This window comes from Stenella coeruleoalba, assembly GCF_951394435.1.
Source record: "Stenella coeruleoalba genome assembly, chromosome: 13".
In the NCBI taxonomy this organism is placed as follows: Eukaryota; Metazoa; Chordata; class Mammalia; order Artiodactyla; family Delphinidae; genus Stenella; species Stenella coeruleoalba.
Window position 1 is genome coordinate 56,083,403 of NC_137159.1, and position 27,099 is coordinate 56,110,501.

Below are 27,099 nucleotides of genomic sequence, written 5' to 3' on the forward strand. Positions count from 1 at the left end.
TGTTCTTTTACGTTTGCAAAAAAAGCCTTCATTTCCTCTCAAGGCAACAGTCATAATATTTAACATTTAACCACTGCTGAACTGGAGGACTTCTGCTCTGTCAGGGATAGTAACCCCTTTTATTTGCTGAGATACTGGGGAAGGTGTGAGGCAGAAGAGGCATTGGCAGCTTGCAGCAGTGGCTTTTGACCAACCAGAAAAGTATTTTAAAAACTGATCCAGTCACACCAATGTGATAGCTGAATGACAGCCCAGTTTTCTTGTATGCTCTCAGCACTTCACAAGTACCCAGGAAGGGACAAGGCAGGTACGAAAATATAATCAGAGCCTCTTTCTTAAAGGTGAACATAAGATTTCATGATGCCCTACTCAGAGAAGCTCTTCATTCAGCTAGTGAAGCTGCTAGAGTAAGAGAAAAACTTTTTAGAAGATGAGAGCTTGCAGAATTAGTTACCAGGTTCAAAATGGCAAGGTAGAACCTGGTTTAAGTATGACCAAAGTCAGTTAATAAATACACCTTAGATCCCTTGGAAATGAAAAAAATTACAAGTTTAAAAATTGTTCAGTGGGGGGCTTCCCCAGTGGCGCAGTGGATAAGAATCTGCCTGCCAATGCAGGGGACAAAGTTTCGATCCCTGGCCCAGGAAGATCCCACATGACGCAGAGCAACTAAGCCCGTGCGCCACAACTACTGAGCCTGTGCTCTAGAGCCCATGCTCCACAACAAGAGAAGCCACTGCAGTGAGAAGCCCGCTCATCACAACGAATAGTAGCCTCCACTCGCCGCAACTAGAGAAAGCCCGTGCGCAGCAACGAAGACTCAATGCAGCCAAAAATAAATAAATAAATAAAAAATAATAATAATAATAAAAAAGTTCAGTGGGGAAATGGGTGAAGGTGGTTAAAGGTACAAATTTCCAGTTATAAGATAAATAAGTTTTGGGAATTTAATGCACAGCATGGTGACTATAGTTAACAATACTGTATTGTACATTTGAAAAACGTTGCTAAGGTAGTGCATCGTAAAAGTTCTCAGAACAAGAGAAAAACCTCTACTGTATGAGGTGATGGTTGTTAACTAAACTTATTGTGGCAATCATTTTAAAATATATACATATATCGGGGACTTCCCTGGTGGTGCAGTGGTTAAGAATCCGCCTGCCAGTGCAGGGGACATGGGTTTGATCCCCAGTCTGGGAAGATCCCACATGCTGCGGAGCAACTAAGCCCGAGTGCCACAACTACTGAGCCCGCGCTCTAGAGCCTGTGAGTCAAAACTACTGAGCCCACGTGCCACAACTACTGAAGCCCTTGTGCCTAGAGCCCATGCTCCGCAACAAGAGAAGCCACTGCAACGAGAAGCCCACATACCGCAACAAAGACACAACACAGCCAAAACTAAATTAAAAAAAATAAATGTATTAAAAAAAATGCGAACTGTAAAAAAAAAATTAAAAAATATATATATCAAATCATTTTGTTGTATACCTTAAACTTACACAATGTTATATGTCAATTATACCTCAAAAACCTGCAAAAAAATTGTTCATTTTCTAATAAAATTTTTCATCAACTTTAAATGGATAAACAAAATGTGGTATTATTCAGCCCCAAAAAGCAATGAGGTACTAATACATGCTATAACATGGATGAACCTTGAAAACATTAAGGTTCGACTGAAAGAAGTTGGTCACAAAAGACCACATATTCCATGATTCCATTTATATGAACTGTCCCACACAGGCAAATCCACAAAGACCAAAAGCGACAAACAGTTGCTAGGGACTGAGGAGAGAGAGGAATGGGAAGTAACTCCAAATGGGCACAGTGTTTCTTTTTGGGATGATGAAAATATTCTGAAGTTAGTGGTGATGATTGCACAACTCTGTGAATATATTAAAAATCACTGAATTGTACATTTTAGAAGGGTGAATTTTATGGTATGTGAAGTATATCTCAGTAAAGCTGTTATTGAGGTTGTTCATTTTTACTCATCTATCTGAGCTGCCATTACATTGTTAAAATTAAAATTTGTAGAGTTTTGGTTTCCTAAAAAAAAATTATGCTACAGCTGACTCTCAAAATTACTCAGTGTGAGGCTGCTAGTGGTACAAATATTTAATAGATGGGTATATTTGGCAGGGAGAAAGGAACGGGCTTGCCTACTTTGGAGTAGGGCTTGCCTGATTCAGCAACGCTAGGAGCAGAACTCCAACAAACTTGCTATTCAGGTCAACTGCCTCGGCTCACATCAACATTCATCACGTAAAAATACTTTAAACATTGAACAACACAACTGTGCCCAGCAGGATAGCCAGCCAATTATCTAGCATAGCTCTGATGTGACCAAGAGACAAAGAACATCTGAGAGATGTGAATTTTCTGAGAGTATTGCTGGCTTTGCTTGGGCATTTAAAAGTGGGGGGAAAAGTGGGGGCAAAGGGCTTATTTTTCTCATGCATGGTCAAATTAACAAGAGTAATCTGAAAGTACCACGGTACCATGTAAGAAATTACAAAACGCAGAGGTGTGGCATTTCATAGCTCTCTATCAGAATGCAGGAAAGTTAAATACAGTTTCTCTATTTTTAATTCAGTTTTCCCTACTTCTAAACATGACAAATACTTTGTTAAACACTTAAGATCTTCCTAGAAAAATGGAGTCTTAGAAGATGAAAAACTGAAGAACAAATGCTTCATCAAGAATAAAAATACCCTATATAAGTAATCAACATGGTGAGATACCCACTTTCTGCCTCCTACCACCCCAGGATAGTTATTTCCTGAGGAGGACCTATATTAATTTAGCTAAAAATATGTCTGTGCTTTAAATTTAAACAAGTTACCAAAGCTTGCTTTACATAGTATTTACCCACAAAATAATTTATAATCCAAGATTTCCTTCTCATGGGTCTATATTTCTGACACTTTAATTTAAGCCAAATAATGTCTGAAATACCTGCCAAGAAAAATAATTATCCTTGTATTACAAACCTATTGTACTTCCTGGCACAATCATGGCCAAGTCCATCCAAGCTTACTTGCAAATCCCCCCTTTCTTCTCAACTCTAGCAGAAACAAGCTTCTGTAAAAACCAAGTTTACCTTGACTGCCAAATAAAGATCCTTTGGAGGGCTTTCTGTGCCTGTTTAACTACAGAATCAAATATCAGGGAGACTTTGAAATTTATGTTATATTCTTAGCAATGCGCAAATGGGTCCATGTTGATTATTTGGAGATCAGGTAAAATGGTAGTATTTCTTAAAGAAACCTGGCAAAGATTTCAGAATAATGAACATTTTAATGGTGGTGTTGATACTCTCAACTTCCTCTCCCCCACTTAAAGAATTATGAATTATTTCATATAAGAAAAATTCTGAACCATTTCCTATATGTAGGAAATAACAAATACCTTATACCCACATAAGAAATAGAAAATACTGAAACAACCTAAGTGTCCATAGATGGATGAATGGATAAAGGAAATGTGGTATATATATACAATGGAATAAAAAAGAAGGAAATCCTGCCATATGCAACATGAATAGACTGTGAAGACACTATGCTAAGTGCAAAAAGTCAGAGAGAGAAAGACAAATGCTATCAACATATGATCTAAGTTATATGTAGCATCTAAAAAAAATAAACTCACAGTAACAGAATAGACTGGTGGTTGTCAGAGGCGGGGGAGGTGGGTAGAAGAAATGGGTGAAGGTAGTCAAAAGGTACAAACTTAGAAATTTAACGCAAAGATGGTGACTACTGTTTATAATACTGTAATGTATATTTGAAAGTTGCTAAGGGAGCAGATCTTAAACGTTCTCATCACAAGAAAAAAAAACTGTGAGGTGATGGATGTTAACTAAACTTATTTTGGTAATCATTTTACAATATATACGAATATCAAGTCATTATGTTGTACACCTTAAGCTAGACAAGGTTATACATTAAAAATGTTATAAAACTGGAAAAAAAAAGAGAACAGAAAATACTAATTACTTTGAAGATTCCTGTTAAATTACACTTAAGGTAAGGAAAAAATGGTTTGGAAGCTAGAGAGCTCCTTATGAGGCATAAAACACAGTTTTGGTTTGTCTCCTATTTACTAGAATAAAAGGATTAGCTGTGAAATTATACTTCTGCAATCCCTCAAAGTCCCTTTTTCAGATGCAGTATCACAGTATAGTCAAATTTTGGTTGATAAAGACTGCCATGGGTACAGAAATATCATATTAGGGAATATGCAAACTGGATTAATCTACTGAAATTTTGGGCAAGAATTTAAAAATGGAAACTATGAACATCTGTTCTGATCTGGGCTTACACATTTATTTCACTAAACTCACCAAATCCTTTCCAGCCATATTTACATAGCTCAAAACTCCAAATATAAAGGAAGAAACAAAATTCTCATCAAGTTTGCCCATAATAGGGTCAATCATGTAGCAAATTTCATGTGCCCAGCAGTTTACAAGATTAGATTTTCTGTTTTCTGTTCGTGCATATGCAGATTTTCTCTGCACAAAGGCTAAGCCACAAGTTTTTCAGATGAAAACCAAAATAAAAACAACTTCTGAACCTCTCCCTGCCTCTCACCTTGCACATTAAGGCTAATGAAGAGTGCATTTATACCCAAACTCTGCTCAGAGTGGTAGGATAATATGTCAACAATTTAAGTCACTGTTTTGATAATATAATACTGTTCCTGGCATTTCTGATACTGAAAAAAATGTGCCCAGGAAAAAGAAAAGAGAGGTAAGTGGGGAGGGCAACTGATAATACTGTTCTTTTTTCTTAAGAATCCTTAACCAGGAGCTTCTGGGTTGGTGAACACATGGGGATTCGGGGAGAGTGGTGCGCCTGGGGAGGGCATGTAGGCTCTTGGCGGGCCCTTTTCCCTGGCCTTGCCCTGTGCATTTTTTCCATCTGGCTGTTCCTGAGTTATCTTCTTTTATCATAAACTGGTGATCTACTTTACACTGGCTACAGCGCTCAGGCCAGGTGTCAGTACTGGAGGGAATTTGGTGTCCATCCACCGTGATGCCTCCAACTGCACATATGGCCACTTGCTCACACTAAGGATGACAGTGAAATACTTGGAAGATCATCAAACTGAAATCAGAGAACCCATTTCAACTGCTAGCTCTGCAGACTCTGGGCTAATTAATAAATGTCTTCAATTCTTAGTTTTTATGCATGGAAAAGGGGTGTGAAGTGGAATAAAGTGATGTCATGGATATAAAAAAATCCCCAGGGGAATGTCTCAGGAACCTCAGGTTGGTTCCCTGTCACCTCCTTTTTCTTTCTCCCCCTCCTTTTTTTTTGTGGAACTCAGAGACTGACAGGCCTAGCTAGTTTTCTTTCTACTGCTACTACATGCTACGCTAATAAAGAATCTCTCTCTGCTCCCAGCCTACTGATTTTAGAACAAGGTCTGTAATTTTCCTCTCATAACCTTCTACTTTGAAGGAAGTATATGGTTCTCTGGATATTTTTTCAGTTTTATTGTCCTTAAACAGAAAGGAAAAATGAGATTGAAAAAAAGCTATTTTTTTAAATTTAGTTTTTATTTTATATTGGAGTATAGCTGATTTACAATGTTGTGTTACTTTCAGGTGTACAGCAAAGTGATTCAGTGACATTCTTTTTCAGATTCTTTTCCCACATAGGTTATTACAGAATATTGAGTAGAGTTCCATGTGCTATACAGTAGGTCCTTGTTGATTATCTATTTTATATATAGTAGTGTGTATATGAAAAAAGACTATTTTCAATGTTTTTTCTCTAATTTTTTCATGTACCATAGAAAAGGGCAAAGTGGACCTGTATATTTGGGTGCAAATGGGACTTGAGGATAAAATATATCTGTGTTTTTGAGGAAAACCAATTTGAGGTAAAGCTGAATGAATTCCAAGGCCTACTGGGGCTGGGAAGAGGAGCTGTAGTGAGAAAAAGAAAAAGAAGAGGGGACTAACGATGAGTTATTCTTTTTATCTCTCCTGTCCCATTTTACCATATGGCCATACACACTGTTCTTACACATATTGTATCTCCAGACCCAGCCCAGGAGACAGTAAAACCTACAGTCGGTTGCTATGTTGGGAAAAGGAGAAGAGAAAGGGAGGAAACGTAACACAAATGTAGTAATTGGGACTATCTTTCTATATCACAGATAACTATGTTAACCAACAGCTGTTAAGAAAAGGTCCTTGGAACCATCCTTTTGTGAGTTGATATGGACAATTTTAATCACTAACTATTTAGAAAATGATACCTCTAAATTTGTAGGTCTTTGGTTTTAGTATTCATTTATTATAATAAATCCAATTTCCATAGGCAAGTCAAAGGTTTCAGCTGGACTCCAATTCCAACAAGTAGAATTCTGAAGTAATGGAGTCTGATTATGTGATATTTTACTATATTACTACTCTTATATTATCCATTAACAATAAAAACTTCAACTTTTTAACAGGGAGCCACTTTTACTGAGAGCAATGTCATCCTGCATGACCTCCACCATTTAGCCACATAAGATCTCGGGATAGAATGTAGGCTATTACTCTTTTTCAAGGATAAAATCTTTCTTCTTACACTCAAACCAGTTATTCTCATCTCTCTCTCTAAGATTTTTAGTCTTTTTTCCACCACAATACCCAGTTTACTCTCAGGTTTTAGGCAACCTTAAAAAGACTACTGATTGATTCTAGCAACTTTGCCTTCCATTCCATTTTCAACTAGGATTCTCAAAATTCTCCATTTTATTATTATTATTTTTAATACATTTATTTATTTATTTATTTTTGGCTGTGTTGGGTCTTTGTTGCTGCGCACGGGCTTTCTCTAGCTGTGGTGAGCTGGGGCTACTCTTCGTTGTGGTGCGCGGGCTTCTCATTGTGGTGGCTTCTCTTGTTGCGGAGCACAGGCTCTAGGTGTGCAGGCCTCAGTAGTTGTGGCGCATGGGCTTAGCTGCTCCGTGGCATGTGGGATCTTCCCGGACCAGGGCTCGAACCCGTGTCCCCTGCACTGGCAGGCCGATTCTTAACCACTGCGCCACCAGGGAAACCCAAAATTCTCCAATTTAAAACTGGATATTCTATACTTAGCTGTTCTACGGCCTTAATGTTCTATTGAAATTGCAAGCTCCTTTGGTCTTTCCTTGGTTCTTATTCTTCTTGATCTCCCTAGAGCACTGAAACTCCTGGGAATTCTCTGCTTCCTTGTTCAGGCACTAAATAAAAAGTTCTATCTTGCTAACTTTTTTTTTTTTTTTTTTGCGGTACGCGGGCCTCTCTCTGTTGTGGCCTCTCCCGTTGCGGAGCACAGGCTCCGGACGCGCAGGCTCAGCGGCCATGGCTCACGGGCCCAGCCGCTCCGTGGCATGTGGGATCTTCCCGGACCGGGGCACGAACCCGCGTCCCCCGCATCGGCAGGCGGACTCCCAACCACTGTGCCACCAGGGAAGCCCTTTTTTTAAAATCTCACTTCTGTAACCCCTGTAGGCTCTTTTCTGGTCATCTAACTGTGGGACTAAGGATCCTTGGCCTCACAGCTCTTCTCTCTTCCATGGTGAACTCAACCAGTTTTTAGGATTCTTGTGGATAACTCGGAAAATCTGTATCTTCAATCCCTATTTGAATTTTCATTGGCTTAGTATATATTAGTTTAAATTGATAAGAGAAACTGCAATTCACTACTATTTTTTAAAATTGTATTTCCTTCATGCTGGCTATCTCTTGTTTTTGTTAACACATGACAAGTTATTCACACTATCCTGGATGTTTCACGTTCATAACCATCTTTGTCCCTGAACTTACACTGATCCCTAAGTGGGATCAAAGTTCCATATCTTTTGTAGTGTTGCACATTCATTATGGCTTAACAGAAATATCATTTCTTCTGTGAAGGCTTCACAAAATATTGAAGATTGGGATGACTTCTCTCTTAATCTTTACGGTGTTTAAATTAACATGTATCTGTATCATCTCTAATTATTTTGTATTAACCTCCTGGAAGGAAAGGTACAGTGTAGTAAAATGTAGGTTACATATGCTTAATAAATGAGTAAATAATTTGATTTAAAGAAAGACTATTGTGAAGAACCTTAAAAACAAAATGTATGTTGGTGACTCTCATACTGACTCCCTGCAGCTTTCTCTCTCCTGGTCTGGATAAGAGATGGCACTGCAATAGCAATATGCGCAAACTGAAAGGAATGACTTCAATATGAGAATACTGTACCTTTAGGCCCTTTCCCAGGTGTGGGTTCTACAGTAGTTTTGCTCCATATAAGTATGACTCCACCTGAGTCTCCAGTAAGAACATCTCCATTCCCCAAGAATGTCAAACACTGCACAAATTTTGGTTTTTCATATTTCTACAATGAAACAATGAGAATTTTCAGTTTTCCCTTTGGCATGATGACTTTATGCTTACTCAACAATTAAAAAATTCAAGTTTTATAATGAAGTTATAACATTCTGGTCCTTACCCCAAAAACTCCCTGTTTTCTTGTTAGTGAATTGCCACTCCAGGTCCAGAAAAAAATGTGAGATTTACCACAGGTTATTATAGTATTTGCATCTGTTGGATGGAATTCCACAGCCAAAACAACTTCATTTGTTGTCTGTGGAAAGAGAAATAAAGTTTTAGATGAATGTATATACTTATCTCCATTAAGTACCAATTACAGGTACTGATAATCAAATATAGGAAAATTTTTAAGGAAATGCCTTTTCTTCAAAGTTCTATTTTCCTGAAAAATTTTAATAATAGATTTTTAGAATAATGATTTAAACTTGATGTCCTTATCCTATTATATCATCTTTTATGCTATCTATATATAATAACTCTGCACTAGGAAGATATTTACATGAATTAGTTTTAGGTTGTTTTAATTTCTTGCATATTCAAGGAAAAGTACGCTAAAACTACCAAATGAAAGAACAATGTACATGCTGTCTTAAAGACATTGCCATTTTGGTCTTAAAAAAAACAAACCAGTCTTATCTTTATTTGTACCATACTACTGACCATTCATTCAGGAAAATATTACTGATTTAGAGATTCAACCCCATGCTGAAGATGTAAAAAGTAGATACAGAATGGTCACTACTGATTCCTACAGAATGAAAAAACAAAAAACAAAGAGCTTTTATGCTCTTTCCTCAAAAAAACCTAGGAAAGGGACTTCATTAAACTTAAAAGCTTTTGCACAGAAAGGAAACCATAAACAGAACGAGAAGACAACCCGAAGAATGGGAGAAAATATTAGTAAACAATGCAACTGACAAGGGATTAGTCTCCAAAATATACAAATAGCCCATGTAGCTCAGTATCAAAAAAACAAACAAGCAAATCAAAAAATGGGCAGAAGAGAAACAGACATTTCTCCAAAGAAGACACACAGATGGCCAAAAGCCACATGAAAAGACGTTTAACATCGCTAATTATTAGAGAAATGCAAATCAAAACCACAATGAGGTATCACCTCACACCAATCGGAATGGTCATCATCAAAAAGTCTACAAATAATTAATGCTGGAGAGGATGTAGAGAAAAAGGAACCCTCCTACACTGTTGGTGGGAATGTAAATGGGTACAACCACTACGGAGAACAGTATGGAGGTTCCTTAAAAAATTAAAAATAGAACGACCATACGATCCTGCAATCCCACTCCTGGGCATATATCCAGAGAAAACCATAATTTGAAAAGATACACGCACCCCAATGTTCACCGCAGCACTATTTACAACAGCCAAGACATGGAAGCAACCTAATGTCCATCAACAGATGAGTGGATAAAGAAGATGTGGTACATAAATACAATGGAATATTGCTTAGCCATAAAAAAATGAAATAATGCCATTTGTAGCAACATGGATGGACCTAGAGATTATCATACTAAGTGAAGTCAGACAGAAAAAGACAAATAACATATGCTATCACTTATATGTGGAATCTAAAAAAATGATACAAATGAACTTATTTACAAAACATAAACAGACTCACAGACCTAGAAAACAAACTTATGGTTATCAAAGCGGAAAGGTTGGGGGAGGGGCAAATTAGGAATTTGGGAGTAACATATACACACTACTACATATAAAATAAACAATAAGGACCTACTGTATAGCACAGGAGACTATACACTCAATATTTTGTGATAACTATATAAGAAAAGAATCTGAAAAAGAATATATATTGTGTGTATATATATGTGTATGTGTGTGTATACATATGTATAACTGAATCACTTTGCTGTACACCTGAAACTAACACATCATTGTAAATCAACTATACCTCAATAAAAAAATATATAAAAAAGTACACTAGAGATGTAATGTACAACATAATAAATATTATTAACACTGCTGAATGTTATATATAACACTTGTAAAGAGTAAATCCCAAGAATTCTTATCACAAGGAAAAAGATTTTTTTCTATTTCTTTCATTTTCTATCTATATGAGATGATGGATGTTCATAAAACTTATTGTGATAATCATTTCATGACAAATGTAAGCCAAATCATTAAGCTGTATACCTTAAAGTTATACAGGGCTGTATGTCAATTATATTTCAATAAAACTGGAAGGAAAAAAGAAGAAAAAGGAAAAGATAATGTGTTGATAACAAAGCAAAATTAGTCACCTCTCTTCCAGAATTGGAATCTTTTAAAAACTGATTCAGCAGTCCTTAGTTTTCACTTGGAAAAAATCAAAACTACTCAACAGTTGGATCTTATGCCAAACCGATTAATCAAGGATTATAAAGCTAACTATAAATATTCCCAAGTATACAAACCCATGGTTCCAGTGGTAAGATATTCAAGATATAAACTGAATAATCTATGAAAATAAATCACTTTGGGTATGAGTGTGGCCTTACAGGGTATTTTAACTTTTTATTGATGTGTACTATATAATCAGAAAAGCTCACAAATCCTAAGTACATAGCTTGATAAGTTTTCACAAATTGAACACACCTCTGTACAGCATCTAAAGCAAGAAACAGAACATTACTAACATCCCAGAAACATCCCAGATCCCTTTTCTACTCACTATCCCCTCACTGCTGAAGTAACCATGATCCTCATTTGCAGTAGCGAAGATTAGCTTTGTCTGTTTTATTTAAATGGAATAATACAGAAGGTATTCCTCTGTGTCTAGCTCATTTTATCAATATTACATTTGTGAGATCTACAAATGTTGGTGCATATATTGTAATTTGTTCATTCTAATTGCTGTATAGTATTCCTTTGTATGGAAAGACCACATTATTGATATATCCATTCTCTTATTGATGGGCATTTGAGTAATTTTTTTCTTTTATTTTTGATTACTTGTATATACTTCTTTTGGGTTTATACCTAGAAGTGGAACAAGATGGGTCAGAAGGTATGCATATGCATGTGTTCAACTTTACTAGGTAATACCAAACAGTTTTCCAAAAGGGCTATACCAATTTACATGACTAGCAGCAGTATACGAGAGTTCCAGTTACTTTACACCCTCACCAATCTTGGTGATTTTGTCTGTTCTTACTGATTCATATTTCCACATATATTCAGCTTGTCAATGTCTATAAAAATCATGCTGGGATTTTGACTATGTTGAATGTATAGACCAATATGCAGAGAACTAACATCTTTACAATACCGGCTTCTATCCATTACTACTGTATAATCCTCCAATTATTTGGGTCTTCTTTAATATCTATCTGTCAATAAGGTTTTGAAGTTGCCTTACTGAATTTTAAATATACATAAATTAACAAGTAATGTATTAAATCCCCAATCCTTGTGACATAAGCCAGGACAGAGCTTATCTACAGAAGAATAAAGTTAACACACAGGGAGAAGCTAAGAGGGGAGACAGAGAATCAGTGATGTAGTCCCTGAATCAAATCATTCCTGAGGCAAAATCTCCCTCTGACCTTTACTAGAGGTTTTCTTTAACTCCCTAAACATGAATCAATAAACTCTCGTTAAATTTGCTTTAGTTGTTTTGAAGTTGTTTGCAATGAAAGAGTTCTAATATAGATATTTGGGATACAGAGTTGAGTGAACTTGCTGACTGACTGGGTGTGAAAGTGAGGGAAAAGGAATCATGAACGATGCCCAAGTTTCCAGCTTGAGCAACTAAGTGCAATGTGATGTTAGTCACGGACAGACAAACTGGTTGGGGGCTAACAAATATGATTAGTACAGATTTGGACACTTTGCTTGTGACTTGCGGGATTCAAATAAAGATGTCCAGCAGGCAACAAGAATTGCTCTTGTTACTCTGGGCTGGAGTGAGCTGATGTGGGACATGGCAGGTAGTAACCAAGGCCATGGAAGCAACAGGAGCAGCATATGATATCAACAGAAGACATGGGGTATAACTCTCAGGAACACCAACACCAAAGGTTCTGGAAAGGAGGTCCAGGAGTGGCCACTAGGAGGAAAACCATAAGACTTCATCCAGTAGCCTTTCCTACAAAGGACCAAAATTCACATATTTCACTTCAGTGTAACTTTCCTATGTTTCAATGTTAAATTACTCTGAATGATGGCTGACAGACAATCTATCTTCATTTATGTTTTTTAAAGTCTGAGGTTTCCTGATACCTTATATTCCTTTCAAGTACAATCAAATCTACTCTGCTACTTTCAAAAGATTAACTTATACTATTTAAAAGAAATAACCTCTTTTCATCCAACAAGCTGAAGGCTTGAAGCTTACACAAAACTAGGAGAGCGCACAATTGAAGAGGAATGTGACGTTATTTAAGAGTATAGCAAATATGTCACAGGCTTTTAAAAGCCATGCTGTCAGGACTTCCCTCGTGGTGCAGTGGTTAAGAATCCACCTGCCAATGCAGGGAACATGGGTTCGATCCCTGGTCCAGGGATTTCCCACATGCCGTGAAGCAGATAAGCCCGAGTGCCACAACTACTGAACTTGTGCTCTAGAGCCCGCGAGCCACAGCTACTGAAGTCTGCATGCCTAGAGCCCTTGCTCCGCAACAAGAGAAGCCACGACAATGAGAAGCCCGTGCACTGAAGAGAGCCCCCGCTCGCCGCAACCAGAGAAAGCCCACGCGCAGCAACGAAGACCTAACGCAGCCAAAAATAAATTAAATAAATTAAAAAAAATTTTTTTAAACCCATCCTGTTGCTTTGAATCCCTTTGAACCTGTCAGAGGGAGGCCGTTTCTGAGCCATATGAATGCAGTTGCAATGCTAACCTCATTCCTCTCTTACAAGTTATAGCCTGCTCTAAACGAAAGGATTAACACTATTCTATAGCAACTATAAAGGCTGTAGTATTTTATTTAATAATTCCATACACATAATTAAAACCAAAAAACTTATCATTACATATGCTTTTCAGTTATGTCAGCCATATTCCAAAGGTTGAATTTTTCCCTTAGATTTGTTAATCTTTAAAGATTGAAAAAAATAACATATTTTGTTAAAGAAAAAGAAGCCAAGTAGAGTATACAGTCTTAACTTTGAGATTACACATCCAACTACTTTGGCATTTCAGTAGTACAATGTGTCTGAAATATCACTGAAAGTGGTTGAAGCTGCTTGACTACTGTATCTTAAAACTGACTACCATAAGAATAATGACAAATCAATAAATTTGATGAATTTGGCCAGCTGGTGCTTTCTTGAAACCTAAGGATATGCAATATACTTCCAAGGATTTACAAAACAAATAATGTATTCTAAAAGATAATACCCAATTAAAATGTTTTTACCTTTATTTCTGCTCCTTTTGATTTCTTCTGCCAATCCCATACAGTAAGCATATGCTCATTGGAGTCATCAATAACACATAAATGAACACCTGAATCCTAAAGAAAAGTCAATTTAAATAGGCATTTAAAAATTTTCAGATAAGGCTGACTTTCTAAAAAGAAATACCATATTATTAAAACTGCCAAGTTTAAGATAATCCAAAATCCTTTAAGCTCATGGTTCCTTGAAATATAATGAATACACTATTTACTAAGACTGTATTTTCTTCAGAAATATAATAAAAAGTCTTTAAAAATTGTTTTTCCATTTCTAATTTTTTCCCCTAGGTTGATCTCCACTTGCTCTCTAGCCACTCTTATTATTCAGAGATAGCAAATAATTAATTTGGAGGACACCCTAGTCCCTTCTGCAGCTTAAAGTATTTTCTGCTTTAAAGTAGTCTGACTGCATTTAAAGTATTTTCCTTTGAGGTAGATGTGAAATGTATATAATTTTATAACTTTGCTCCTAAATTTTGGTAGTTTGATAGAACAAGCTAAAATTAATGGCTACTTTAAAGTTTGCCAATTTGTTTTCCATGATATACCTGATTTACATTAACATGAATAAATAAGATAAAAACATAACTAATGCCTCCCAGTTTAAGAAAAAGAACTGTGGATGATACTAAAAGATTATTTTTTTTCTAGTAGCATTTGTAGTATATGCCTTATGATGTCTATGGAACAAAGAAATATTGTGGTGATAAGTGAGAGGTACCGAGGAAGGGCAGAGCTTACTTTCCTCTTTATCTTTCTTTTATCCTGTATTGGAATGATTACCTAAATGAGGAAAAGTCAGAGTGTGAGGCAATCCAAGATACTCTTAACACTGTAACAATGGTATCAACAAGATGACAACAGTTCCTGCTACAGAAATTTTGGGGGGTAAAAAAGGTTTAAAAGTATTTCCCTTCTGTCCTCTGATCTCCTTTTCTAAATGCCTTTCTCCCAATTCCTGACTCATTATACCCCTTGACATTCAGTGCCTGCAAGCTAGTAAAGTTCCTATATCCACCCAAACTGATCTTTCTGCTCTAAAAATGTCCCTTGCTCCTCCATGTCCCACAAAACACTCATAATCCAGAATATAGCTGCTGATAGTTAGGAACTGAAGAGACAATATGAATACATAAATATATCCTAAAGCATGAATGAGGCCCAATAAAATCTGGAGGTATATTTGTAATTGAAATTAAAAATTATGATCCTAAAATAAAGAAGTTTTCCTGTATACTCTATAATAATTACATATAATTCAAGAATAAATAGAATGTTTACATGAGCAACATCTTGTTTTATTTTCACAAAATAAAGTCTCAAGGCTTAGGTAAGATTGCTAGACACTGAATTTTAAACTTAAATTTAAAATCATGCTGTCGGGGCTTCCCTGGTGGCGCAGTGGTTAACAATCTGCCTGCCAGTGCAGGAGACACGGGTTCGAGTCCTGGTCCGGGAGGATACCACATGCCGCAAAGCAACTGAGCCCGTGCGCCACAACTACTGAGCCTGTGCTCTACAGCCCATGAGCCACAACTACTGAAGGCTGAGCACCTAGAGCCTGTGCCCCGCAACAAGAGAAGCCACCGCAATGTGAAGCCTGCACACCGCAAGGAAGAGTAGCCCCCGCTCGTTGCCACTAAAGAAAGCCCGCACACAGCAACGAAGACCCAATGCAGCCAAAATTAAATACATAAATAAATTAATTAATTAAAAAAATCATGCTGTCATCAATTCAGAACCAAAACAATTCATGATTTTAGTGAACGCAAAGGTCTGACTGTTTCCTTTACTCCAATATGACATTAAGAAAAGACAATACTTGTGGGAGAACTGGCCAAGTTTCATGTCTGTACATTTTCTAAATAAAATAGATCTCCATGATTCAAGCTGAAGCAAAAGCACATCTTACTGCTTGTTTCAATTTTACTATGCTACGTATGCATTCCTTTAACCATTTCCTGCTATTACGTTAGAATCCTATTTCAGGACAGAACAAAGTTAAGTATAATTAAGCGAAATATCCTGGATCCTATCTAAACCAAAGTACTTTAGCACTTAGGTTAAAATGCTGGCCACTGTTAAGCAATAGCTAACATCTAATTTTTCAATTCAATTATCACTTTCCATGAACACAGACACAAACAAAACTGAGCTTAACTTCTTTTCTGTGTCTTTGTGCAGCTGGCTAACTCCCTTAAATACTTACTGCTTTTGAAAAATCCAGGCATCCTACTCCACGCTCAAAAGTTCCAAGTCCAATAATTTGCAGTGTAGATAGACTAACTGAATCCCACACTCTGACATGGGGTTGCAGGGGCTGCAGAAACAAGGGGAAAAACACAAGACAGCAAGACAACTAGTATTTAGGTAGATGAAAATAAATACCACTCCCACAAGAACTGTTTACATATGCCCCCAAAGAATCTTGAGCAGGTATTTTCTTCTCATACCATGAAAGTAAGGAAATAACAAAAGTGATAACAGTAGCAGCAAATGATTTGAAGTATTTACTATGTGTTATATACTATTCTGAGTATATTACATGTATTAATTCATTTAATTCTCACAGACCTATGGGTTAGGTGCTATTTATTATAACCACCATTTAACAGATGAGGAAACTGAAATGGAGGTAATAACTTGTCTATAGTTATCCAGCTATTAAAAGGTGGAGTCAGGATTCTAACATCAGCAAATTTGCTCTGGAAATCCTGCTTTTAGCATTACTTTCATTCCTGAGAAAATAATACTTTTTAAAAGAATCAGTGTCCAATAAATTGCTAAGCAAACAGTCCTTAAATAGAATTTACAACTGGAAGGGTCTTAAAAGTCATCCAATATAACCCCTCTAACTCCTTTTTCTTTAAAGAAACTTTAAGTCGGAAAATGTCATGAGTAGTCATACACATGCTTATCAGTCATCATTAATATTCACTGTCGATCCTTACAAATAAGGGATTTGTTATGTAAGCCAATTTAACAGTACTGAATAATAACTGAAAAATTTTAAGTGTTATCATTTCTAGTCATATATAAAATCAAGGGATTCATCAATTTAGGGCAACATTGATAAATTATTCTCTGTTTAAAAAAATTTTTTTAACAAGCTTATCAGTTCTCCCATTTTTACAAGTAAATAGTTTCCTTAGGGAGAACACTTATTTTTTTTGAAACAAAATTTTTACTTTGACTCTCTTTTGTTTTTTTGGAATGTTATTACATCCTAATATTTTTTTTCCCTGCTTATACTAGAAATCCCTTAATAATTAAATTTTAAGAGAATAAAATAAATGAGTTATGGTTAAAATTACAATCAATTCCATTCTAATATCAATATCACTAGGTACAGAATGCATAAAACTGTGCCACTCACCCTTCCATCCTTATCCACTCCAGCTATCTGTCCAGTTGCAATCCTAATTTTGTCAGGATGTATAGCAAGGCTAGAAAGCAGTATTAACAACAATTTTAAATACAGGAAAGACATAAAACAGCAGAAATATGCCTAAGTATCAACATTTTTCAAACAGTTTTTAATCATTAAAAATATCTCAACGTGACCCATTTGATTTACTTTAGCAAATCAAATAAACAACAATTACCTAAAGGATTTCTTTCCTAAGTTTTCAGCTGTACTACTTCCTTGTTAAACTGAACAAATTATTATTAGAACACTAAATCTGAAGAAAATATTTACTCATAATTGTGGCATGATAAATTAAACTGTTCTCATTTGTTCAAGTTCCTTTGTAGTCCTGCACCTAGGAATAAATATTCACATGGTTTTATTACAGTGAAGATGCAATATTGCATTGTGTAATTTTACTTTATTAAAACATAAGCATTGGGCTTCCCTGGTGGCACAGTGGTTGGGAGTCCGCCTGCTGATGCAGGGGACACGGGTTCGTGCCTCGGTCCAGGAAGATCCCACATGCCACGGAGCTGCTGGGCCCATGAGCCATGGCCGCTGAGCCTGCGCATCCGGAGCCCGTGCGCCGCAATGGGAGAGGCCACAACAGTGAGAGGCCCGCGTACCGCAAAAAAAAAAACAAAAAAACAAAAAAACCCAAAAACATAAGCATTGGCTTCCCTGGTGGCGCAGTGGTTAAGAATCAGCCTGCCAACTCTGGGCAAGAAACTTTTAAGTACAAATTGAAAATACTGCAAAATATATGCCCACATTTCTCATGCTAAACATATGAGTGATGAGCAAGATTTTTAAAAGGATGTCTTCACATCCGTATCTAGAATTCTTCTACATCTTGCAACCAAGGGGTAAGCGCAACTGAGAATGTAATTTTGTTCTTGGTATGTATTGCTCATTAATCTCCGGAAGAGTAGTATCAATTTAAACTGTCATAAATAAAAATGTTTTAAAAGTGTCACTAGGGCTTCCCTGGTGGCGCAGTGGTTGAGAGTCCGCCTGCCGATGCAGGGGACACGGGTTCGTGCCCCGGTCCGGGAGGATCCCACATGCCGCGGAGCGGTTGGGCCCGTGGGCCATGGCCACTGAGCCTGCGCGTCCGGAGCCTGCATGTCTGGAGCCTGCGCTCCACAACGGGAGAGGCCGCAGCAGTGAGAGGCCCGCGTACCACAAAAAAAAAAAAAAAAGTGTCACGAAAACTTCCCCATATTAAGAATTATACCTTTTAAAATGCCTTGATAATTTGATTGGTATAAATGGTATCAATTTTTGGGGGGGGGGCCACTCTGGGTCTTTCTTGCTACACGTGGGCTTTCTCTAGTTGTGGTGAGCGGGGGCTACTCTTTGTTGCAGTATGCAGGCTTCTCATTGCGGTGGCTTCTCTTGTTGCGGAGCACAGGTTTCAGTAGTTGCAGCACACGGGCTCAGTAGTTGTGGAACGTGGGTCCTAGAGCGTGTGGGCTTCAGTAGCTGTGGCACGCGGGCTCAGCAGTTGTGTCTCGTGGGCTCTAGAGCTCAGGCTCAGTAGTTGTGGCGCACAGGCTTAGTTGCTCTGCAGCATGTGGGATCTTCCTGGACCAGGGATCGAACCCGTGTCCCCTGCATTGGCAGGCGAATTCTTAACCACTGCACCACCAGAGAAATCCAATGGTATCACTTTATTTTCTTTTATTACTAAGGAGGCTAGAGTTTATCAATGTTTCTTTAATTCTATTTCCTCTTACTTAAATAGTTCACATCCTTTATTGTGGTCAATTATATTAAAAGTAATTAAAACCCTAACATTAACATTTTGCCATATTAAAATCCAAAAAAGAGGGGATATATGTATACGTATAGCTGATTCACTTTGCTGTACAGTAGAAACTAACACATTGGAAAGTGACTATACTCCAATAAAAAAATAATAATAGATAAATAAAAGTTGTGGAAAGAATTTAAATACAAAAAAACCCAATCTTTTAAAACACATTTTAAAAAGTGAAATTGCTGGACTAGGTAATATATATGCATGGTTCAAATATCAAAAGCTATAAAAACACATATTGAAATTCTGCTAAAATCTCATCTACCTTGCTATTATCCCTACTCCCTGCAACCCCAGGTAATCACTGTAATCAGTTTCTTTTTATTAATAATTCTGGAAGAATTTTACATATGTGGAAGCCAACATAAATATTTATCTTCCACCTCCCTTCTACACAAATGGTAGAACACTACACACACATTTTCTCGTTCAAACTTTATACTTAGGAGTATGTCTTAGGGATCTTTCCATATTAATACACAAAGACCTTCCTCATTCTTTCTTTTTTAAAAAAATTTATTGAAGTATAGTTGATTTGCAATGTTGTATTAATTTCTGCTGCAGAGCAAAGTGATTCAGTTATACATATATACTTTTTCATATTCGTTTCCATTACAGTTTATCACAGGATATTGAATAATTCCCTGTGCTATACAATAGGACCTTGTTGTTTAACCATCCTCTATATAATAGCTTGCGTCTGCTAATCCCAAACTCCCAATCCTTTCCTCCCCAACCCCATCTTCCCCTTGGCAACCCCAAGTCTGTTCTCTATGTCTGTGAGTCTGTTTCTGTTTCGTACATATGTTCATTTGTGTTGTATTTTAGATTCCACATATAAGTGATATCATATGGTATTTGTCTTTCTCTTTCTGACTTACTTCACTCAGTAAGATAATCTCTAAGTCCATCCAACCTTATTCTTTCTTTATAGCTGCATGGTAACCTATAGGTACACCACAATGTTACTAGTCCCCAGCTAAAAGATATTTAGGCTGTTTCCAATCTTTTCTTTCACAAATGATGTTGTAATAAGTAATTCTGTACACATATTATTCTTCTAGTGAAAAAGGCAATATTTTAATCATCTCTAAAAGTTTAACAATATCTATATAATATTTTAAGTCTAATATATATTACAGTAATTTTTTTTTTTGCGGTACGCGGGCCTCTCACTGTTGTGGCCTCTCCCATTGCGGAGCACAGGCTCCAGACGCGCAGGCTCAGCGGCCATGGCTCACGGGCCCAGCCGCTTCACGGCATGTGGGATCTTCCTGGACCAGGGCACGAACCCGTGTCCCCTGCATCGGCAGGTGGACTCTCAACCACTGCGCCACCAGGGAAGCCCTAGAGTAATTTTTTTCTAGATAAAGATATAGTTGCCAGAATAGTACAGACATAGAAGAGAAGATTTTAAATGTTGGAAAATAATGAATCTAAGCAATAGATAATTAAAGTTAACTAAGAAGTAGTAAAATTAATTGAGTACTTTAAAAACATGCCAAGTATATAAAAAGAGTTCTCACTTTTTTACAGTTTGACACCCTATGGGATACTTTAATCCTTATTCAGCCATGATTTCCCTCTCCCCCCAAAAGCATCAAGTTCAAAATTTACCTACATAAAATAAATCCTCAAGAAATATTTAGTAACCAATAATCACTCTTAGAAGTATGCAAAAGTCTAGAATGCCCCACATATATCTGATGTTTTAGGCCAGAAGAAAAAGACCATAAAAGATGTGGGAAAGAAGAAGAGGTCCCAATTGAGATTTATAGATGATATGTTTTATTGCAGTGGATATCACACCAACCATTCTGGAGGCCTGTAAGTCTTTTTTTTCTTTCTGAAATTATCTACAGAATGCCCATAATATCCTTAAGTTCTGAGTTTTCCATAGGAAATCATTTCCAATAAAAATCCAGATTTAAAAAATAAGAGCATGAAATTAAAAAATGAACAAATGTTAAACGATACCAACCATTTCACACAGTCTGTATGACCCAGGTAGTGTCGTTGAGTTCTCTCCTCATAATTAAATAGTACTACTACTGATGCTATGAAATAAACGATTTCCCCGGTAGGAAGAAGGTAAACATTAGCTCGACAGTCCTTTCCTCGATAACCATATCTTAAAAGAGTCAAGGTTTTTAATAAACATAATTTTCAAAGTTTAAATAAACAATTTTTTCATGGATACTTAAGGGAATCAGGAAGGTATAAGAAAAGAGGACTGGAATGGAACTAGAAAGCTCATGTCCTGCCATTAGCCCTTGTGGAACCCCAAGAACTTTTAACATGCTTAAATCTTAGTTTCCTCATTCAAAGAACAAATACATATTATGCTCCTAGTATGTGTCAGGCACAGAGCTGAACACACACATCTGAACAAAACAAATGTAGGCCTATGTCTCTAGAGTTTATGCTTTACAAGGTGACAAAAATTAACACCAAATATATCATTAGAAATTGTGGAAAGAAAAATAACAGGATGCTAGGAGAAACCATAAAAGGAGTATCTAATTTAAATGGAGAGAGAAAAAGACAGAGATCACAAGAAGGGCTATCTGAAAAAGTGACACTTAACGCTTGACCTAAATGATGAATAAGAGATAGCCAGGCACAGTCTGATATAGGCAGAGTGTCCACTAAGAAGCTGTACAGAATAACAGGATTGGTGAGTTTTCTCAAGCTAATTTCTGCCAAAAGGAGGGACTGATTCAAGGGGTCGGGCAGGAGGATGTAGGAGAATGAAGGCAGAAAGCAGAGTTCAAACTATTAGCTCCTTCTGCTTCACTGAGAGTTTCTTAGAGGGTCTAAGAGAAATGAGACTTTCTAAGTGAAATAAGGAGCACTTTGTTTTATATACTCATTTTTTTAAAAAGCCTGGCGGTGAAGAAGTTAATTCTCAAATTAGAATCCACCTTGCTAATTTGAGCTCTTAATAAAATAATTCACATTATTTCACAGCTTACAAAATGCTTAACTGATGTTTTCTTACTTAATTCTTACAATGGACCTGTGAGATAGGGATTATTAACATCTTTTTGTAAGTGAAGGAAGTAAGGTTCATTAGGGATAAGTGGCAGAGCCAAGGCTCAAACACTAGCCTTCCAATTCTAATCTGATGCCTCTTCTACCACACCACAAGCACCTGCCTCGATGTTCATAGGATATTGCTTACCTTATCTGAAAATATTAATTTTGGTAGTTTTAAATTGCTAATAGCAAAATACATGTAATATGTGAAAGGATTAGAGATGACATCTCTCTACTTTCTCAAGTGGTTGCTATGTTTATTACATTTACTTTTTTTGACATAAAGACAATTTTGATAGAGGTCAAGTAAACTAAATTTTCTTAAACTAAAGACAAAGCAAACAAATTTGCTGTCACAATAGAAAAGGATACACCCACTCCAGTTTGAGCTTCTCAGGAGGCAGCTCTGTTCTGATGTCATCATAGTTGTCAACATCAGAAGGAATGAACATTGTAATTGGTCGACCTCGCATAAACATTTTAATATATTCTCCTTCTGTTAAGACACAAGAAAAAAATTAAGACAGATGTATTTGCTGAATATTCATAGAAAAGCGTATTATTAATGTGATACAACAAAAACAGATAAAAAATAGCTACTTCAGAGTTCTAGTCTCATTATACATGATTGCTTTTGTATAAAGACCTAGTCCAAAACACTGTAGGAAAAAAACCATTGGTCATTTCCTTAAGTAAGAATAACTATTTTCATAATTAAAATATAATTTATCTATGAGTTGACACATTTCAACAAGACGGCCAGGAAAGTTGAGGTACAGAAATGAAAAGAAAATAATTTTGTGATGGCAGTTTCTCTGACAATTGAAAAAAGATTGTCAGAGTAGAAAACAACCATGTCCACCACACTACCTGATCAACCTACTGACATTTAACGGCATACAAAACATGGCCTCAGAATACACCATGAGGAGTGAAGTCAGACACCCTCATAAGTCAGGAAGGGGAGAGAGACTAAGCGCTCTGCTACATAGGGCAGTGACCAGAGCTGGATGGAAAGAGGACCACGGTCCCCTACTTCACAGTCATGCCTACAATCAGCCTTGAGTCTAAGCAATTAAACTATAATACACTAACATTTTAAAGACAGTGCTAGGAAACAGTTTTCGAGTTAGCAGCAAAAACATCTTTTATTTATATAAACCAATAGCTGTTTTTTTTTTTGTTTGTTTGTTTGTTTGTTTTTTTGCGGTACGCGGGCCTCTCACTGTTGTGGCCTCTCCCATTGCGGAGCACAGGCTCCGGACGCGCAGGCTCAGCGGCCATGGCTCACAGGCACAGCCACTCCACAGCATGTGGGATCTTACCGGACCAGGGCACGAACCCGTGTCCCCTGCATCGGCAGGCGGACTCTCAACCACTGCGCCACCAGGGAAGCCCCAATAGCTGTTTTTAAGATGTGCAACAGTCTAAAACTAAAAATGTTAAAAAGACAACTCCAGAATCAAATCAATATTTATTGTACACCTTTTACAAATGAAAACAACACTTAAGTGAACAGATGAGACTGTTTTATGTCTTAAAAACAAAACAATACTTAAGTGAAAAAATGAGACTGTGTATGAGACTGTGTTGGGATCCCCGGTCGCAGCATCCCAACCTACATACAGACAGGTTTAATAAATGTTGATGGTGGTCGTGAAATGTTTACAAAAGAACCTAAGCAGGAGGGAGAAAATAAGGGACCGAGTACAAAGGCATAGGCAATGTCTAGAACTTGCTAACTTGTCTGTTATATGAAAATCATGTTAAAAACAGACTGAAAATGTGATCATCAACCAGAGGCTGATACAACCTTAGGACCTCTAATAATGACCTAAGCTACTAAGGAGAAGAGTAGATAATCCAATAGCTTATGTAATGCAAACCATGGAAGAAGGAAAGAAATTATTTGCTGAATGTCTGTAAATATTTCTTCAGAGTCAGATTTTAAAACTCTGCTTGTTATGGGTTAGAAGTTCGCATTATTTTTATTATTATTACTCATAGTGTGTTCGGCCTCAGGGTTTGATCTAAGAACAGGCTAAGACCTCCCACGCCATAGTTTTAATACCACATGATGTATGTCTCTATTACTTCTGAATCTAAGAGTGGGCTCTGCTTCCTGATGAGTTGTAGCATAGCTGGACTTTGATGATAACTAAATGATTTAGTTATCAGCTGTAACTATTTCCCTTCAGCAATCATCTTTATCTGTATCTCCTTGTCATTTTTTGTATAGTTCACTTTCTTATAGGTGTCAATTTGTTACCTACTTTTCCCTCTAGTTGTTGTTTTTTTTTTAAAGAATATGAATTCTTTTTTTTTTTGCGGTATGCGGGCCTCTCACTGTTGTGGCCTCTCCCGTTGCGGAGCACAGGCTCCGGACGCGCAGGCTCAGCGGCCATGGCTCACGGGCCTAGCCGCTCCACGGCATGTGGGATCCTCCCGGACCGGGGCCCGAACCCGTGTCCCCTGCATTGGCAGGTGGACTCTCAACCACTGCGCCACCAGGGAAGCCCCAGAATATGAATTCTTAAAGGGAAATATCCTGTCCTTTGGAATTTCTTCCAAGATCATTGATCAGAGGTGTATAGCATAAATGCTTTCTGAATGGAAAAAAATAAAATATTTAATAGATGCTTCTATTGCCAGTTAGAAGAGATTATATGTCCAGCAAAGGGACTGGGTTAGGGATAGCATCAAAGAAAAAAAAAAGCCCTCTCCTTTGCTAATAGAGACAGCTCAGAATACTGCACTGATCCCTTTAGCAACTGTCAAGCAGCACAAGCAACTAACTATAAGCAAAGGAACTATGCATCTAGCGCCTGTGAACTTTTCTAATATAAAAGTGGCAATGCATGTTAGGATGAAAATGCTTTTCCTGCCGATAAAGTGGCAGTATGCATGCTGGACGCAGAGAATATAATCTAGACACTGGGAACAATTCCTGAGACTGAGAGGGAGGCAACACATTACAGTGGCAAGAGCAGGAGCTTTGGAGAAAAAGACTGATTGGGATCTGAATCCCAGCTTTACCCCTTCCTAGCCATGTGACTTTGGCCTCATTTTCCTAATAAATAAAATGATAATACTACTTACCATTCAGAATTATGACTGAGTAAATATCACACTGTAAAGTGTAAGGTCTTTGACAAATATTTATTCCCTTCCCTTTGTGAACGATTTATGACCATTCTAAACACTGTCTAGGAATTGCTTGTAATACATGATTTAACACACGGTAATCTCTCTTCATAAGCTTTAAAGTGACTGTCCACAGAACAGCAAGTGCAGCAAATAAGTTAGAATTCTGAGGGTTCTATCAGGTACACTATAATACATGGGTCACAAGTTCAAATATCTACAGGCCCAGGCAGGAAATGCAAAATGAGAGCAGTGGGAGAATACAGGATGACTGGTTGGGGTTCGGGCACTGGCATACACCAGGCCCCATCTCAGGAAGGCAGCAGTTAATCATTCTCAGGAAAGATGTGAGCCCAGTGCTGCTAGATCTTCTCATTTTTCAAGAGAAACAGAAAATCTATACGTTATTGTGAAATCTCCCAATTTTTAAACGTTTACTCCCTTGCCAAAAAAGGGAGAATACCATGTGAAAACACACCTTTGGCCTGCATGTAGCTCACTAGTTTGCAACCTAAGAAGAGTCTTTACCTTGGGAATTAGGTAAAATATATAGATGAAGAAGAACCTCTTTCCTCCTCAATCACTGTTGAGTCAAATTCTCACTGCAAACCGTTTTTTGAGGCTGTCAGGCTTATTGATCTTATAGTCGAACAACTTAACAATTTGTTTTACCCAAATGCTACTTTCTGGCTGTCTTCACTGTATACCAGCATGAAAGTCAAGGGGAAGAGATGGGCCATGGGACTGGTCAAAGAAGAGTATGAGATCAGTAACACTAATTAATACATTAATAAAGTCTGGTGGTCCAGAAAAGTAATGAGAAAGAAATGATTAAATTATCTCATAATAATTAGTAAACACACTATAGGGCTATCTGTATTCAATAGTGAAGCTGCTGCTTCTTGAAATGTAATGAATCTCAACATTTTATCTCCTATTTTGACATTGTGAAAATTCCTGGGACTGAGAGGGAGGCTATACAGTATAGTGGAGAGAACACAAGCTTTGTGATAAACGCAGACCTTGTTTGAATCTCAGCTCTACCACTTACTAGCTTATGCTCAAATAAAATATTCTTAATTGAATCTGATCAATGCTTAATTATAAAAGAAGAAATTCAGGGAATTCCCTGGCGGTCCAGTGGTTAGGACTTGGTGCTTTCATTGCTGGGGCCCAGGTTCAATCCCTGGTCGGGGAGCTAAGATCCCACAAGCTGCATGGTGGAGAAAGCGAGAAAGCGAGAGAAAGCGAGAGAGAGAGCGAGAGGGCGAGAGGGCGAGAGGGCGAGAGGGCGAGAGGGAGAGAGGGAGGGAGGGAGGGAGGGAGGAAGGAAGGAAGGAAGGAAGGAAGGAAGGAAGGAAGGAAGGAAGGAAGGAAGGAAGGAAGGAAGGAAGGAAAATTCTGGGGGATATTTTTGATACCATAAATACCATAAATTTTATTAGTTCATTTCTCTAGACATATATAATGCTGGAACTGGAAGAAATCTTAGAGCTTACCTAGTTCAAACGGCTACTTTTACAGAAGGGGAAACCAAGGCTCAGAGAGGTCAAATGAGTTCCTAGACTGTGTTCTGTTGGGAAATATTTTCATTCTAAACTATGTTCTAGATCTGCACTATCCAAAATGATAGCCACTGGTAGAACACTTAGAAGGCAGCTAGTGTGAACTGAGACATGCTGTAAGTGTAAAATACACAACAGATTTTGAAGATTTAGTATGAAAAAAAAAGTAAAACATCTCATTAATGTTTGTTTATATTGATCACACATTGAAATGATATTCTGGATATACTGCATTAAATATACTAAACTTAATCTTACCTGTGTCTTTCTATTTTTAAAATGTTGCTACTAGAATATTTAAAATTATATGTGTTATACATTATATTTC

The 27,099-nt window shown here is 37.3% G+C and overlaps 1 protein-coding gene across 5 annotated transcripts in view; it reads right to left on the bottom strand.

Moving 5' to 3' along the window:
- Positions 1–27,099, bottom strand: part of EML4 (EMAP like 4) — a 154,352-nt gene that overhangs the window by 29,605 nt on the left and 97,648 nt on the right. For all 5 annotated transcript variants that reach the window (XM_079940524.1, XM_079940525.1, XM_079940527.1 and 2 more), the window contains 7 exons: positions 22,435–22,558; positions 21,005–21,154; positions 17,166–17,235; positions 15,999–16,109; positions 13,751–13,846; positions 8,488–8,622; positions 8,238–8,373 (listed from right to left, as the gene is read on the bottom strand). In XM_079940524.1, the coding sequence (XP_079796650.1) occupies positions 8,238–8,373; positions 8,488–8,622; positions 13,751–13,846; positions 15,999–16,109; positions 17,166–17,235; positions 21,005–21,154; positions 22,435–22,558 (822 nt within the window). The remainder of the gene's footprint in view (positions 1–8,237; positions 8,374–8,487; positions 8,623–13,750; positions 13,847–15,998; positions 16,110–17,165; positions 17,236–21,004; positions 21,155–22,434; positions 22,559–27,099) is intronic.